Source organism: Monopterus albus, unplaced genomic scaffold (assembly GCF_001952655.1).
Source record: "Monopterus albus unplaced genomic scaffold, M_albus_1.0 scaffold48.1, whole genome shotgun sequence".
Classification (NCBI taxonomy): domain Eukaryota; kingdom Metazoa; phylum Chordata; class Actinopteri; order Synbranchiformes; family Synbranchidae; genus Monopterus; species Monopterus albus.
In genome coordinates, this window is record NW_018127928.1 from 743,617 (window position 1) to 756,568 (window position 12,952).

The 12,952-nt window shown below is 43.0% G+C and overlaps 1 protein-coding gene across 4 annotated transcripts in view; it reads right to left on the reverse strand.

Annotated features, from left to right (window-relative positions):
- The window catches only part of creb3l1 (cAMP responsive element binding protein 3-like 1), a 24,993-nt gene that overhangs the window by 6,839 nt on the left and 5,202 nt on the right, over positions 1 to 12,952 (reverse strand). Inside the window, exons 2-8 of one of the 4 annotated variants that reach the window (XM_020600756.1) lie at positions 9,960 to 10,092; positions 8,775 to 8,861; positions 2,164 to 2,312; positions 1,975 to 2,053; positions 1,302 to 1,492; positions 624 to 770; positions 346 to 404 (exon numbers count right to left, since the gene is read on the reverse strand). In XM_020600756.1, coding sequence (XP_020456412.1) covers positions 346 to 404; positions 624 to 770; positions 1,302 to 1,492; positions 1,975 to 2,053; positions 2,164 to 2,312; positions 8,775 to 8,861; positions 9,960 to 10,092 — 845 coding nt within the window. Of the gene's footprint in view, positions 1 to 345; positions 405 to 623; positions 771 to 1,301; positions 1,493 to 1,974; positions 2,057 to 2,163; positions 2,313 to 8,774; positions 8,862 to 9,959; positions 10,127 to 12,952 lie in introns of all 4 variants that reach the window. The other 3 variants (XM_020600755.1, XM_020600758.1, XM_020600757.1) reach the window with 3 other exon arrangements.

A 12,952-nucleotide genomic window follows, 5' to 3' on the forward strand; every position in this document is an offset into this window, starting at 1 on the left:
AGCGGTTCATGTTGGAGTTAAAACAGCAGTTACTTTTACTGAAATTACTGCAACACAGATAAGATTATTGGCTTTGGTCTTTTTAATGGGATTTGTTGACAATAAGATAAATGGAGCTCCTGCCAATAACAGAAGTTGAACCTTATTGAATCTGCTCAGTTTTAGTTGAGATCAAATCACCAGAAATGGTGCAACAACTAAATATTCAGATCTTAGCCGTGTCCACTGACATGCTGCAGGGGACTATAATGAGAAAAATGTGTTTGGAAGTCAGATACACAGGTAAAGCAAAAGGAGTGGAAAAGGAATGGAAATATAAGGACACAGAGTTTTTCCAGGCCTTACTTTTTCTCCAGACACTCCACATACTCTTTCTTCTTCCTCCGACTCTCCTGAGCTGAGATCTAGACAGAAAACCAAACAAACATTAGGAGCTATTTCAGTCATTTTTCATTCAATGCTTGACATGATGAGACTACTTTTGTTCTAGTATCTCCATTTAATGTCTTGGCTGAGATGACTGATGTCAGAGAAATGCCACCACTGATTCATCTCCGTTTCACCCTCAGAGCAGACGTCAGTCAGATGGTCAGCTCAGCTGTGAGCACAGACCGACAGTTTACCTTATTTTTAATCTTCCGTCGGACTCTCTTCAGTGCCTTCTCTTCACTCTTAGTCAGAGGAAGTTTGTTGGGGACTGGGTATCCCTCAGCAACCAGGGTCCTCTTCTCTTCCTCTGTCAGCATGAGGGGTCCTGAGCCCTGCAGCTTCTACACAAAGAAACACGCATGTCCTAATAAAATTACAACTATTATCAACAATTTATGTTCAAATAAACCCTGAAGGGGTTGTGTTGTGATTTTACAGCAGTCCAGCTGTTCAGATGCATCAAATCAATTCCTTGCTGACTCTGAACAATTCTGTATAAACACTTGGTCATTACACCAGGCACAAATGTGAGTCATTAACTTGAAAAGCTGCTGAATCAGAAAGACAATGATCAGAGAGTGAATTCTCTGACTTTTATTGAACAGGTCTCATTTTGTCAGCAGAATGAGGGAATTATTTAACCCCAAAACTGCAGCGGGTTTCACAATGAAATCCTCACCTGCAGGACAAAAACACGCTCCCTCAATTAGCTCAGCTCAACCTGGATTTCAAGCTTGTCATTTTTACAAAACCTAATTTCAAAAAGTGAACTTATTTTCTCATTATTTACAGCCCTAAAATGAATTCTAACAGAAAAGTATAACCCTGTCAATGTAATTAAACAAAATGAGGAGGGATGTTCTTTCACTCACATGTGGTGCAGTGAGGAGAGGTGACGAGGAGATGGCTGAGGACGAGGAGGAGGATGAACGACCTCCTGGCCTCTGTTGGGGTTGAGGGGAAGATGGCGGCAGAGCGAGGTGTGGGGAGGAGGGAGGGAGGGAGCCGTCACTGTCACCGTGATTACTGCTAGGAGGGGTGGGCGGGAGCTGGAGGGCATCGTCTTCACAGGAGGAGAGTGTTGAGTCAGTGTTACAACTTTACCTGAGCACATTCACCGCTTCACTGCTCTCTGTTGATGCCTGACACACGAGTGATCTGTTTTTGTGTTGTACTGTATCTGCTACAAAATGTAGGTCCACAAAAAATGTTATGATTGATTCTGAAATTCAGTATTCTTGTGATTATTATGACATTTGGCTAGAAATACAAATATACAGCCAGGAAGCCTGACTTCCTTATTGCCTGTCTTGGTCCATAAGGGTAGCAATGGCTCGCCGGAGGGCAAAGTGATCTCAAAAAGCTCTTTAAATACATTTTAGGCTCAGTTTCAGTAAGAAATTTTTGAATGCTTTACATCCCTGGCTGAATAGACAAGCTCAGAGGAACAAAGTCCCTAATATGTTTTTGACGAACAGTTTTGTTTTGGGGTTATTTGATTTTTGCTACAACATGTGGGTGTGTTTGTGCATCTGCTGTATCTACCGCTGGGCACGCTGAGGTACTGTCCAGTCTCTCTGGGTTCATCTTTTATGGCCACCGGCTTCACGTCGTCTTGACTGCGCTGCTACAGAAACAACAAACACACAAACAACAACACTGTTGATCAACCAGTGAAACTCATCAACACAATGTGTGTTTTGTTGTTGTGCAACAGGCCTGATGGATGCTAACCGTGTGTCTCCATCCTCTGTGCGGGGGAGCAGGGCTTAATATGAGAGGTGGCCCCTCCACAGGCTGAGGATCTAACCTCTGACCCACATCAGGCTCCTCCTGTTTCACCAAGATGGCCGACAGATCCTGACTGAAATTCCATTCGAACTCTAAGGAAAAGACAGAATACCATACAATAAATGTCCACATGTACATTTACAAATATATCCTTGTGTCCATTTGGCAGGTGTATTACTCAGCAGGTCCTTCTCTGTGAGAGGAGGCTCTCTGTAGGGAGGCTTTGCTGTAGGTCTTCTAATGGGATGTAACTCACACTTTGAAAGAGCTTCCCCAAAATGTTTGAGCACTTCCTGACAAGACTGGTTATTATAGGCTGCTGGATGACATCGCTCTTGCAACGGCAGGGCATAATCTGTCTCCAGTAAAAGATAGGCTGAACCAGAAACTCATCGTCAATATCCTTCTTCAGAAAAGAAACAGCTGCAGCCTTTAAACACTGAAGAGAACATGTATAATCAAGACCCAACAGCAAGATCAGAGTCAAAGGAAAGCAAAATGAGGATATATTTCACAAAGCATCACACAGGTAGTGCATTGTTTAGTCTACTGAAAGCAGCAGAACAGATTTTTAAGGACATAAGTGCCAGTACAGGGCTGCAGAGAAGCTAATCACTGATGCTCCTGGTACACTTGGTGACCTGCCGGGTAAGATGATGAAGGGGCTCTGGCAGCACTAGCCTCCTGAAATGACCTCTGACAAAGTAAAACTTACAGGGACCTGTGTTTATTGTGGATCACTATCACAATCCCTCAGTGACAGTCAGTGGGAAGTGCAGAAAATCAATACTGTTCAAACACTTATTGTTCAGCAGACAGCAAGACTGAGATGTGTTTTCATCCCACTGTGCTCAAAAAGTTCCTGATGGTGTTGCTCAAAACTTTTCAAAGTAGATTTTATGGGCAAATATTAGGGACAAACTCCATATAATTGCCCCAAACAAACAACATGACGGTACTGAATACTGTATTTCGACTGTGCTCAGTGGGATAATGGCAGCGTGAACTCCCACACAGCTCAGTAGCTTATAACATATGACATTGTGCTGCTCCTGCAAGAGGGCCTGGAGAAAATCTCACCACTGGGAAGAGACAGTCATGTCCCCTTGGAGATGTCTTGCAAACCAGGATTACTGAGTTAACTGGATGACTGCACAGGAACAGATGCTTTTCTGTTCCTGCTCCAGATTTGGTTGTTCCCAGATTTTACTCTGTACAGCATCCAGCTAATTCATTCCTCATTGAGAAACAGAACCCAGATGCTGCAATCACCAGCTCTATACACTCCACAGTTTACTGCCTTCCTCTTCTAGCTCTGATCTCTCCATCTGGTTTCTCAATAGGCGGCTGTAAAGGAGCATTCCACCAGTTTTACACATGAGGATCGTGTTTCCTTGTCATGGGGAGTACTGCTAAGCCTGTGAAGGTTGTATAACTTTTTCTGAGGCTCAGAGGAAGCTTTGTCAAGTCTGAACAAGTGACTCTGATGAATGTGAGACTTAAAATGTTTCATGTAAGTTACAAACTGGGGGTCTAATGTTGTTAGCTTGACCCATATTTCAGACTAAGCCTATTCTGCATCACTTGTACCCAGTCTTTTTCTCAATCTACCTCATGCAAGCTGCCTAACTTTATGGAGGTGCAATGCTAAACCTGCTGGTAAACCTTTAGAGTTACATAACACACAATGTTTTAATGGCAGCATTATTAAATCAAATAATAACAATGTTGAAATCTTTTATACACATTTTTACACACTTCTTACAGTTAGTTAAAATAATTGTTTAATTGGACAGTGCTGGTCTGCACAGCACAGTGATGGAGACGTTGATGGGTCTGCATGAGCTGAAGGTTAAGTACGCCTTCAATAAAGACGTGAACACCAGGTCAGGCACTTTGATGTCTCCCGCGGCGTGTGGAAAGAGCAGTCGCAGTTTAACAAGACAAGAGCTGCTGTGTGTGTTTGTGTGCACATCATTTTAATCACCTCCTGGTTTCCTGGCAACATCCTGGTGGTAAAATGCTCTGACGTTTACAAGCAGAGTGTATAAGCTGAGGGGAGTGGACCCTCAGGTTAGGTAGCTGTAGGAGCAGCCTGTAAATAGTGCTTATGTTCACTATCACTTTACGGACAGATTATTTTCTCAAGTCACTGATGCACTGTTTGGCCTATTAAATGTTACAAATTGGTGGCAAATGTTCATAATTTTCAAAAGCCCAAGGCAATGTCTTTAATTGATTATCAAAATATTTGTCAATTAATTTTGTTGCAAATGACTAATCAACCATTCTTTTCACCTCCACTGTACAAAAGGTTTAACTCGAGTAACTGTAAATCACACCTGTGCATTGGCATGAAAAGCACAGCTGCAGGAAATAAAATAACATCATGTAGCTGTGACTGAATTAAGCCAGTGAGCATGCAGTGACATGTGACTGTTAGCATCAGCTGATCTCCCAGGTGTCAGTCTTACTCCGGTCCATCATGCTGAAGGGTGCTTTAGTACAAGTCTTTCCACAGACTGAGCTCTAAACACATTCATTACAGCCTCCCATTCATATTTATTTGTTTAGTTGTTTGATAAGAATATCACTGTGCATCACGGTGACTAGATGAGAAGAGCTCAGTAGTAGCCTGTGAAGTCAGTTTTCACTCTGTCCTCTCTGTAAGTGAGACCCTAACGAAGCTCTCCTAACGAGGCTGGTCGTGCTGCTCACCTGAGCCTCGCTAAGCCACGGCTCGACTGGGACCCTCTAACACATGGTTTTAATGGATACCAGAAGACGTTAGCTGTGAGCCACTACATTGTTAATATTTGCTTGCACATCTGTGGCTACTCTGCTGGTCTCATCAAAATGAGTGACACAACTTTGAAGTCTGATTAAAAATAATGGATTTTTGATTGTTTTTGGTGTTCATTTCCAACAGTACATGATGGTGGAAAGTTAACTTTTTGACGTCTGTTATTTTTCCTTCATACCCCCAGAGCTGCTCTTCATACTCAGATGGGATGTTGGCTTGATTAAGGCATAACTGACAAAAAACTGCAAGTAAACTTTGGCACTGAAGAAGGAAAAGTGGAAATGTCACATACAGTATAGTAGCTAAGACTAATTAATCCATTATATAGAGAACTATTAAGGGTTCTGCTCATACATGAAGCTTAAATACATATAATAGAATGGAGCATGATGAAAACTATCTCATAAGTTATTAAATGCTAACTTATTTGTATACCACTCCTCTATGCAGTGCAGTGCAGTACACTCAGCCAACGGGAGCAACCTGGGGTTTAGTATCTTGCTCAAGGACACTGACATGTGGACTGGAGAAGCCAGGAATCAAACTGTCAACCCTCCGGTTAGAAGACAACTCACTCTACCTCCTGAGCCACAGCCCAGCCTGAACCTTGGTCAGGGGATATTTTCTAATGACAGGACATGACATTTAGTTGAACATTAAATTTGATTTAAACACAAACACAAGAGCAGAACAACAGCAAAGCTCTTCTGTTACCCACCTGTTTCAGACTCTAAGCAAACTAAGGAAACACACCTGTAAATGCAAGGGTCACACAGGTATTTACAGATATAAGCAGTGGCTGCCCTGCCTCTTGGCAGATGTGATACGCCGCTCAACCCAACATGGGGTCTGTCACTGGCCTAATCAGGTCACGTGATTGATCCTGCCGAAAAGGACTGCATCATTTAGTTTCTGCTATGTTGCCGGTAAATCACTGCCATATCATAAAAACGATGATGAACATGAACAAGCTCATTTTTTTGTTTTTTTTACACCGGAAGCAATTTTTCTTCTGTAACAAAGACTTCAGAGTAAAGTGACGGTACATTATTTGCATTAGCAACCCCTTTTGGAAACATGTGAAATAACACTTGTGCTTGTGTTGCGTTACAAACTTTTGGATGGCATGCTTACATAGAGTCTGAAAGAGCTCCAAGTGTTGACAGTCTGTGTGTTGCAGCCCACATAATGAATAGTATACACTAACAGTATGTGCAGGGGCTTTAACATGATGTTGGACATACTGTGTTGTATTTGTGTAGTACTGTCCTGTGTGAAAAAATGTGAAAGGTGTCCTGGGTAAAAAAACAACAACAAAACAAACCTGATTGTCTCAGTCACCATTAATGGAATATGTGTTAAGAGTCTGTGTGTGGGGGTAAAATGCTGAAGCTGAAGGAGAGAAGTCCTCCCAGAGAGCAGTGGTTAATGACCAACGGCTCCTGGCAGTCGTGACAGGGGGTTAACGAACGAGAGGTGGTGGCTGTGTCTGATCTCAGTGTGACAGCAGCAGCATTAAAACAACAGATGGAGCAGCTCATTAGGAGCTACAGTAAAACAGCAAAAGCTAAATCTTTGTGCACAATCCACCATGTTTAATAGGTGACCTCCATACTCTGCTGTTGTGAAATGCTGATTGGCTTGCTGTGTTGCTGTCCTGTTTGTCAGTGTCAGCACAACAGAGGTGACACAACAAACACACACCATGGTTCCACAGAGGCCCAGACAACCAGGGGCCCTGAGGTTCACTGTCTGTCGGTTTACTTGCTTGGAAACTTGCACCACATTATCAACCAACCAGTATGCCAGTGCCGGTTCATAGCTGTGCATCCTCTGTGAAAAATCAAACCTAGCAGAGATTTACAATGTGCTGTCCGCACTGTGTTTAAGTTTGGCTCCAGATCGCCCAAACAGACTCACCTGGCCACGGGTGGACTCGAGTGCGGTGCTTCATTTTCACATCATACCGTAAAACAGGATGTAATCAATAAACTAAGCCATCACTCCCAAAGGAGACATTAGCGTGTCTCTGTAATCAGTCGTCTCTAATCTGGCAGCTCACCGTAGTGATGAGTCTCAACTCAGACAAACCTTATCTGAGATCAGTTTTCTGATCGACATAATTTATAACTCTGCTTGGACATGTTCACTGTAATACTGTCGGACTGGATCAACGTCTCAGCTGCAGCAGTCTCATCAGAGCGATGCCAAAATGACAGCTGACAGTGTAAAACCCAAAAATTATGCAGCAAAACAGACTCAACATCAGAGTGCAGAGCAGCATCCAGCAGGTGGATCGAGTGTAGAAAATTGCCCTAATTGTACCACAACCCAGCGAAAAACCTTCAGTCAACACAAAAAGATCATTTGCTCCCACAGCACAGATGTTTTCCACCTTAAAGATACTATACAATGTGATATGATGCGATACGATAACACTTAATTATCAGATAAAAGCTACTGGAATTCTTCTACTACTATCAAAGAATAACATAAGACAATGACCATTTTATGAATACAAAATAATCTTTTCTTATTAAAGCTTTGAAATCACATTAGACATAACCTCCCAATAAAGTGAAATAAATGTAGCTCATAACTAAATGTTAGTGATATACAGTGAACTCATTTGTGCAGTGTAGAGTAGAAAGTGTAAGGTAGGTATTCAGGCTTTGTGGAGTAGAAGCATGCTGTAAAATGCATTCTAGTTTAAGTTTGGCATCGACCATGCAAGGATACCGTAGACTCACATACATAAGATGTGTGTTTCTGTGTGTGTGCCTTCCACATGCCAGCTGCAGTTGACAGTTATGTAACTACAGATGGAAACACTGCTCGAGAAACATGTACTGTATATAAAGCAGCTTGGAATCTAAATGTTTTATGTTATTAAGCAATATTTAATGTTCACGGGTAGTGGTTTAGCATATTTTAGTTTTTATGACTTCCTGTTTCCTTTAGCGACACTATAAATTTACATTCTAGGCAAAGCGCAGGAGCGATTGTAACTCTATCCTGAACTGATTTATTCTGTCTAATCCCACCAGAATTTTAACTTCTCTTGGTATTTTGGCTCAGCAAGTAATCTGATATGCAAACTAATAAAATGGGTGTGATTGGATTAAGGGAGACTGAGAAGGAGAAAAAGAAGAGAAAATATGGGAGAGAGATCTTGATAGAAGAGACACAGAGAGTTTCCACTGGCTCCGGCTAAAGCTGCAGACTCAAAACCATATGCTTGTCATAGCATTGTGTGAGCCCATATGTGTGTGTTGGGTGGGCAGGGCTTAGCTGGAGGAAAACTGCTCTGACTGGGATCCCGCTGCTCAGACAGCAGGATCCCCAGGACAAACGGAGAACGGACAGACAGACAGATGGGAGAGAAAGACAGGCACTGGTAGACACAGACTGGAACACTGGGGGAGATGACGGGGAAGATGAGTCATAAAGAAAGAGGCGAGCAAAAGGGGATCTGACACTGCTCCTGCAGGCATAATAATATACAGATAAAGCCAATCGTTACACATAATATATGGGAGTCAGTGGATTCAGCCAGTTGGAGTGCAGGCTATTTGACAGACAGCAGACAGGGTCAGACTGCATGTTAAGTGCTGTATCAGACCGAAAGCTGCGCCAACCAGATAACCAGCAGTGTGATAAAGAACCAGACTAAACACCAGCAGCACAGCTGGTGCACATTTTTCCAGGAACCATAAAGCAAAACATCTAAGAAGAACTGATAGTGACATACCAGACTCGTGGTCCATTTTGACTGACAGGGCTGGGCTCTGTGGGGCAGAGTCTTCACTCAGAGAGTAGCTGTGCTCTGCTTGGATATCTGTGAGATTAAAAAGCCCCTTTCAGACAATATGCTGGTTTCATCTCTCTGGGAAAGTCAGAATTTTGTGTCACTGAGTCACAGGTTTATTCAGACATGACGGGAACATTACGGAGAAAGCCACAATGCTTGTATGATATCTAGATGCACAAGATCCTCATGATTGCTCACATGCTCTATGTAAATGTTTCTGGAATATTCCCTTTTAATGAAAATTGAAAACAACAGATAGAGAGGGCGCTCTGCTCTGATTATCACTGTTTTTTTCTCCCGGCGATCTGACATTTAAGCTGTGCACCTTCATCTGTCAGCATTCGATCCAGACTTGCTCTGTGCTGAAGGCGTTAAACGTTACTAGTTCCAGCCTGAGTGCAGCTGTGACTTTCATAAAGTGACGGTGCATTTATGTAGTCATGAGATCGACTTGCAGGTTTCACATTTACATAACATTCAATGATCAGCCTGACACTTACAGACAGAGGGAAGCTACGGTAACTCTGAGCAAGGCCTAGTTGTGCAGCTTTGGCAGCTGACTTTGCAGTGAGTGCCTTGTGGTAGCTCAGCCAGTTGTAGTCTGACCCAACAACTTGGTGCCTCCTCCTCTCAGACCCAGCACCTGCTAGGTAAGGGACACAAGTCCAGTGTGCTCCCTGCTGGCTAGCAGGCAGGGGCTTTGGCAGCGACAGGCTTTGTCTCTCAGATCACTGACTCTCTGTGGAGGGCCAAGCCAGTGTTTATGTCAGTGGTTGAAAAGTTACAACTCAATACATCAGGTCTCAGTGCACAGTGTTGGCTTTTGAATCAAACCAAATAATGGGACTGGGGTACTTTCTACCAGAACATTAACTGAGGAGTGCAGCAGCTGGCTGCTGTACTGGTGGATGCTATTCCAGGCAACGAGGTCATTTAAATGTGAGGAGAGAAGCATTATAAAGCAAACATTTCCAAGACAGTGGCTGGAAACTGGCTCCAACAACCAATTTCATTTACCTGCTGTAACACTGGAAATGTTACTGGCAGGAACAACCACATTTTTAGTTCCATTGCTAAAGTTTTTTTGTTGTAAAAGCCATTTTTCACAATAAAAGGGGGACTGACCTGGGCTGCTGTCGATGTCCATGTGTAAAAGAGAAGGTCTGTCTGCCAGCAGGGGGCGCTCTAATAGGTGGTCATCAAAGAAACTGTTGAATAATTCGCTGCTGAATTCGTCCATCTGGTCTCCAGAGAAAGGCTGGAACACATGCAGAGAGGCATGGAGACAAAAACTGCTCATTTTATTGAGTAAAATAATGGTTTTCCATGGGACACAGTTTTCTTTAGTTAGTCACTGCTCTGGAACCAGAGTGATGCTGTGATACTCTGGATGAATGAAAACCATGCATCTCCAAGCTCAGTGGTTCTGAATTTTGCTGAACAAACTAAAGTTGATGTAATAAACCATTTAATAACCTGGTGGATTTCTGGTTTAGGAAATGCACGATTTTCAAGGTGAAGCGAGAGGATGAGAAGCAGCAGGAAGAGTCTTTGGTGCCATGCAATTCTTTAGCTTGATGTGTCACTAAGACATGTAAACGTATTGTCATCAGCGGCGCTTCTAAGAGTAAAGCTAAAATAGGATGCCAGGATTCTACAGTTATCATTTGTGGGTATAATAATCTGCAAGTGTAAACATTAAAGCTGAGACTTCTGCCAAACTCAGGATAGTTGAGATACATACTCTGCAGACCAGCGCTGCAGCCAATCTGCTGAATCGTTTCTCCATCAATCACTGAGTGGTTTTGTCCATAAAAAGGTAAGAATATTACAAAGCATGCCCATCACAAGGTGACCTCTTTGCAGGTCATGTTTTGTCACACCACAAGAAAAAACCAAAAATGTTCAGGTTAAAACAAAAAAACAAACAATAAAAAAGAAAATCTTCACACTGGAAAAATGACTCAATTATCACAGTAGCTACAAATGACTTTTCTGTCCATCGACTCATCGCACTACACGGACTATCTGTCAGAGTCAGAAACCAGACAGACTGTGTGGATTTCACGGGAAGTCAGTCAGTGGGAAACGGCATTGACAGATTGGTCCTCGGTCTGGATGAATGAGTCACTGAGCTGAGAGATGCTGCTCTGGAAGCCTGGGACAACACGGTGCTCTGATTTCACTGGTTTACACACACACACACACACACAACATGAGTCAGCCAGTCTCAGGGAACTTGCATAAAACAATCCAAAAACATATACACAGATGGATTGGTTGGAAGCATTACTGCACAAGTTGGCTGGAGGCCCTTCACACGCAAATTAGTCTGATTAACAACAAATCCAACAGCTAATGTAAAGACATGGCAGGGATAATAAATACAGGCCTAACATCAGTATTTTTTAATATCAACAATGGATCGAATGTGTGGTGTGAAAGGGGTCACAGTCGCAGTCCCCCACTGGCACCAGTGCTTCTATAAGACCGTTTATGCTGCTGTTTATTTGAGTGCAAATGGTTTTAAACATGTTTGTGCATATTTTTCTGTTGCCTGGTAAATGTGAGCACTTCTGTGGCAGTCAGAGGGGCCTTGTCTCTACTGAGCCAAGACGTTGGTGCTCATACCCAGGCATTTCTAGATACGACTGGACTTGCTAAAAGGTTTGTTTGGCTTCGGGATTCTTGGCGTCATTAGACCTTGTTGCCTGTACGCACACATCAAAGCGTCAGTGCTTGTAGTGCTGTCAAACACAGCAGGAAGAGAGGTGTGGATGAAGGTACGCCTGCACACATTCATTATCTCAGAGAGTGTGTGTGTGTATTTGTGACTGTGGGAGGTTGAGTGTGTACTCTGGGACACATGCAGCTGTCTAATGAAACGTGGGGCAGACACACTGAGGTGGTGGGTTAAACAACAGAGGCGCAAGAACTTTGAAAGGTATCAACAAGAAGTTGGGAAGAAAGTTTGGGATTTCACTGGGTAAAATCACATATTTATCACCCTGTCAACCTTAATAAAGGTTATCTCCACAAACAGAGATGGAAGTTGACTTCAGAGTCAGTCAGAACAAACTCTCAACTAAGGCTCTGCTGAGCTACCGGAGAAAAGATCTGACAGCTACTGCTGAATACGCTCAGTGATGCTGCAGTTACCTGCTCTTTCACACATAAGTGGATACTCATTCACAAACAAGCGCACCCACACACAGGAACAGTAACGCCTTGTTCTCCTGCTGCACTAAATGTTGGAACAATATCCCTTTAAATAACCTTTAACTCTGCTCCATTAGGGAATATAGGTCACATTTACACCGGGCGACTCAAACATAAACAGTGAGAAGTTTCCTAGATGGAAAAATGTTGGTGAAACTGGCATAATGACGGGAGAGAAGGAGCAGAGGACGCTCAGCAATTTAAACAATTATGTGTGATCTAAAATGAGCTGCATTAGTCCAACAGTGAGAACCTCTGTGTTGCTAACACTCCTGACACTTTACTGACTTTAAGCCCAGCAGTACCAGCAGTGGCCCCTTAAGTTAGATTTAGCTACAGCAGCAGTTTTGTATTTAGCTGAAAACACCACCGAGGGGGATAAATATCTCCGGCTCAACACCAGTCAGTCAGAACTGATGAAGCCTCTTGGATGAGAGGTGAAACGTCTTCGACCTAGAAATCTAGTCCAGTTTTTTCAGCTTACTATGACCTGGATGACTGAGAATCTGCACAGAGAAGTTTTGTATTTAGCTTTTCTAGTTAAAGGAGTGAGCCAGTTTTCCAACACACCTGGAGCCTGTGGTACTTGCTCTCACCTGCTACTAGTTCAGTCCTGTTAGGCTAATCTTTTTCTTATCCATCAGCTGGCATGCTGGCGATGTACCCACGGCACCGTGTGTTTTCTAAACCCACACAGACATGTTCTGCTATTCCAGCTGATAAGACCTCATCCCCTGTTTCACTGATGATCCCTCCCTTTTTTTGTTATTAGCCTAAAGAGAAATCTGACAGTTGGAAATTCTGCTATATGCAGATGGATTCATTTGGATAGATCCTGAATAAGCTGCAAAGAGCTGGATGAATGCATGGTCATGATGCAGCCAAAAGTTAGCATTAAC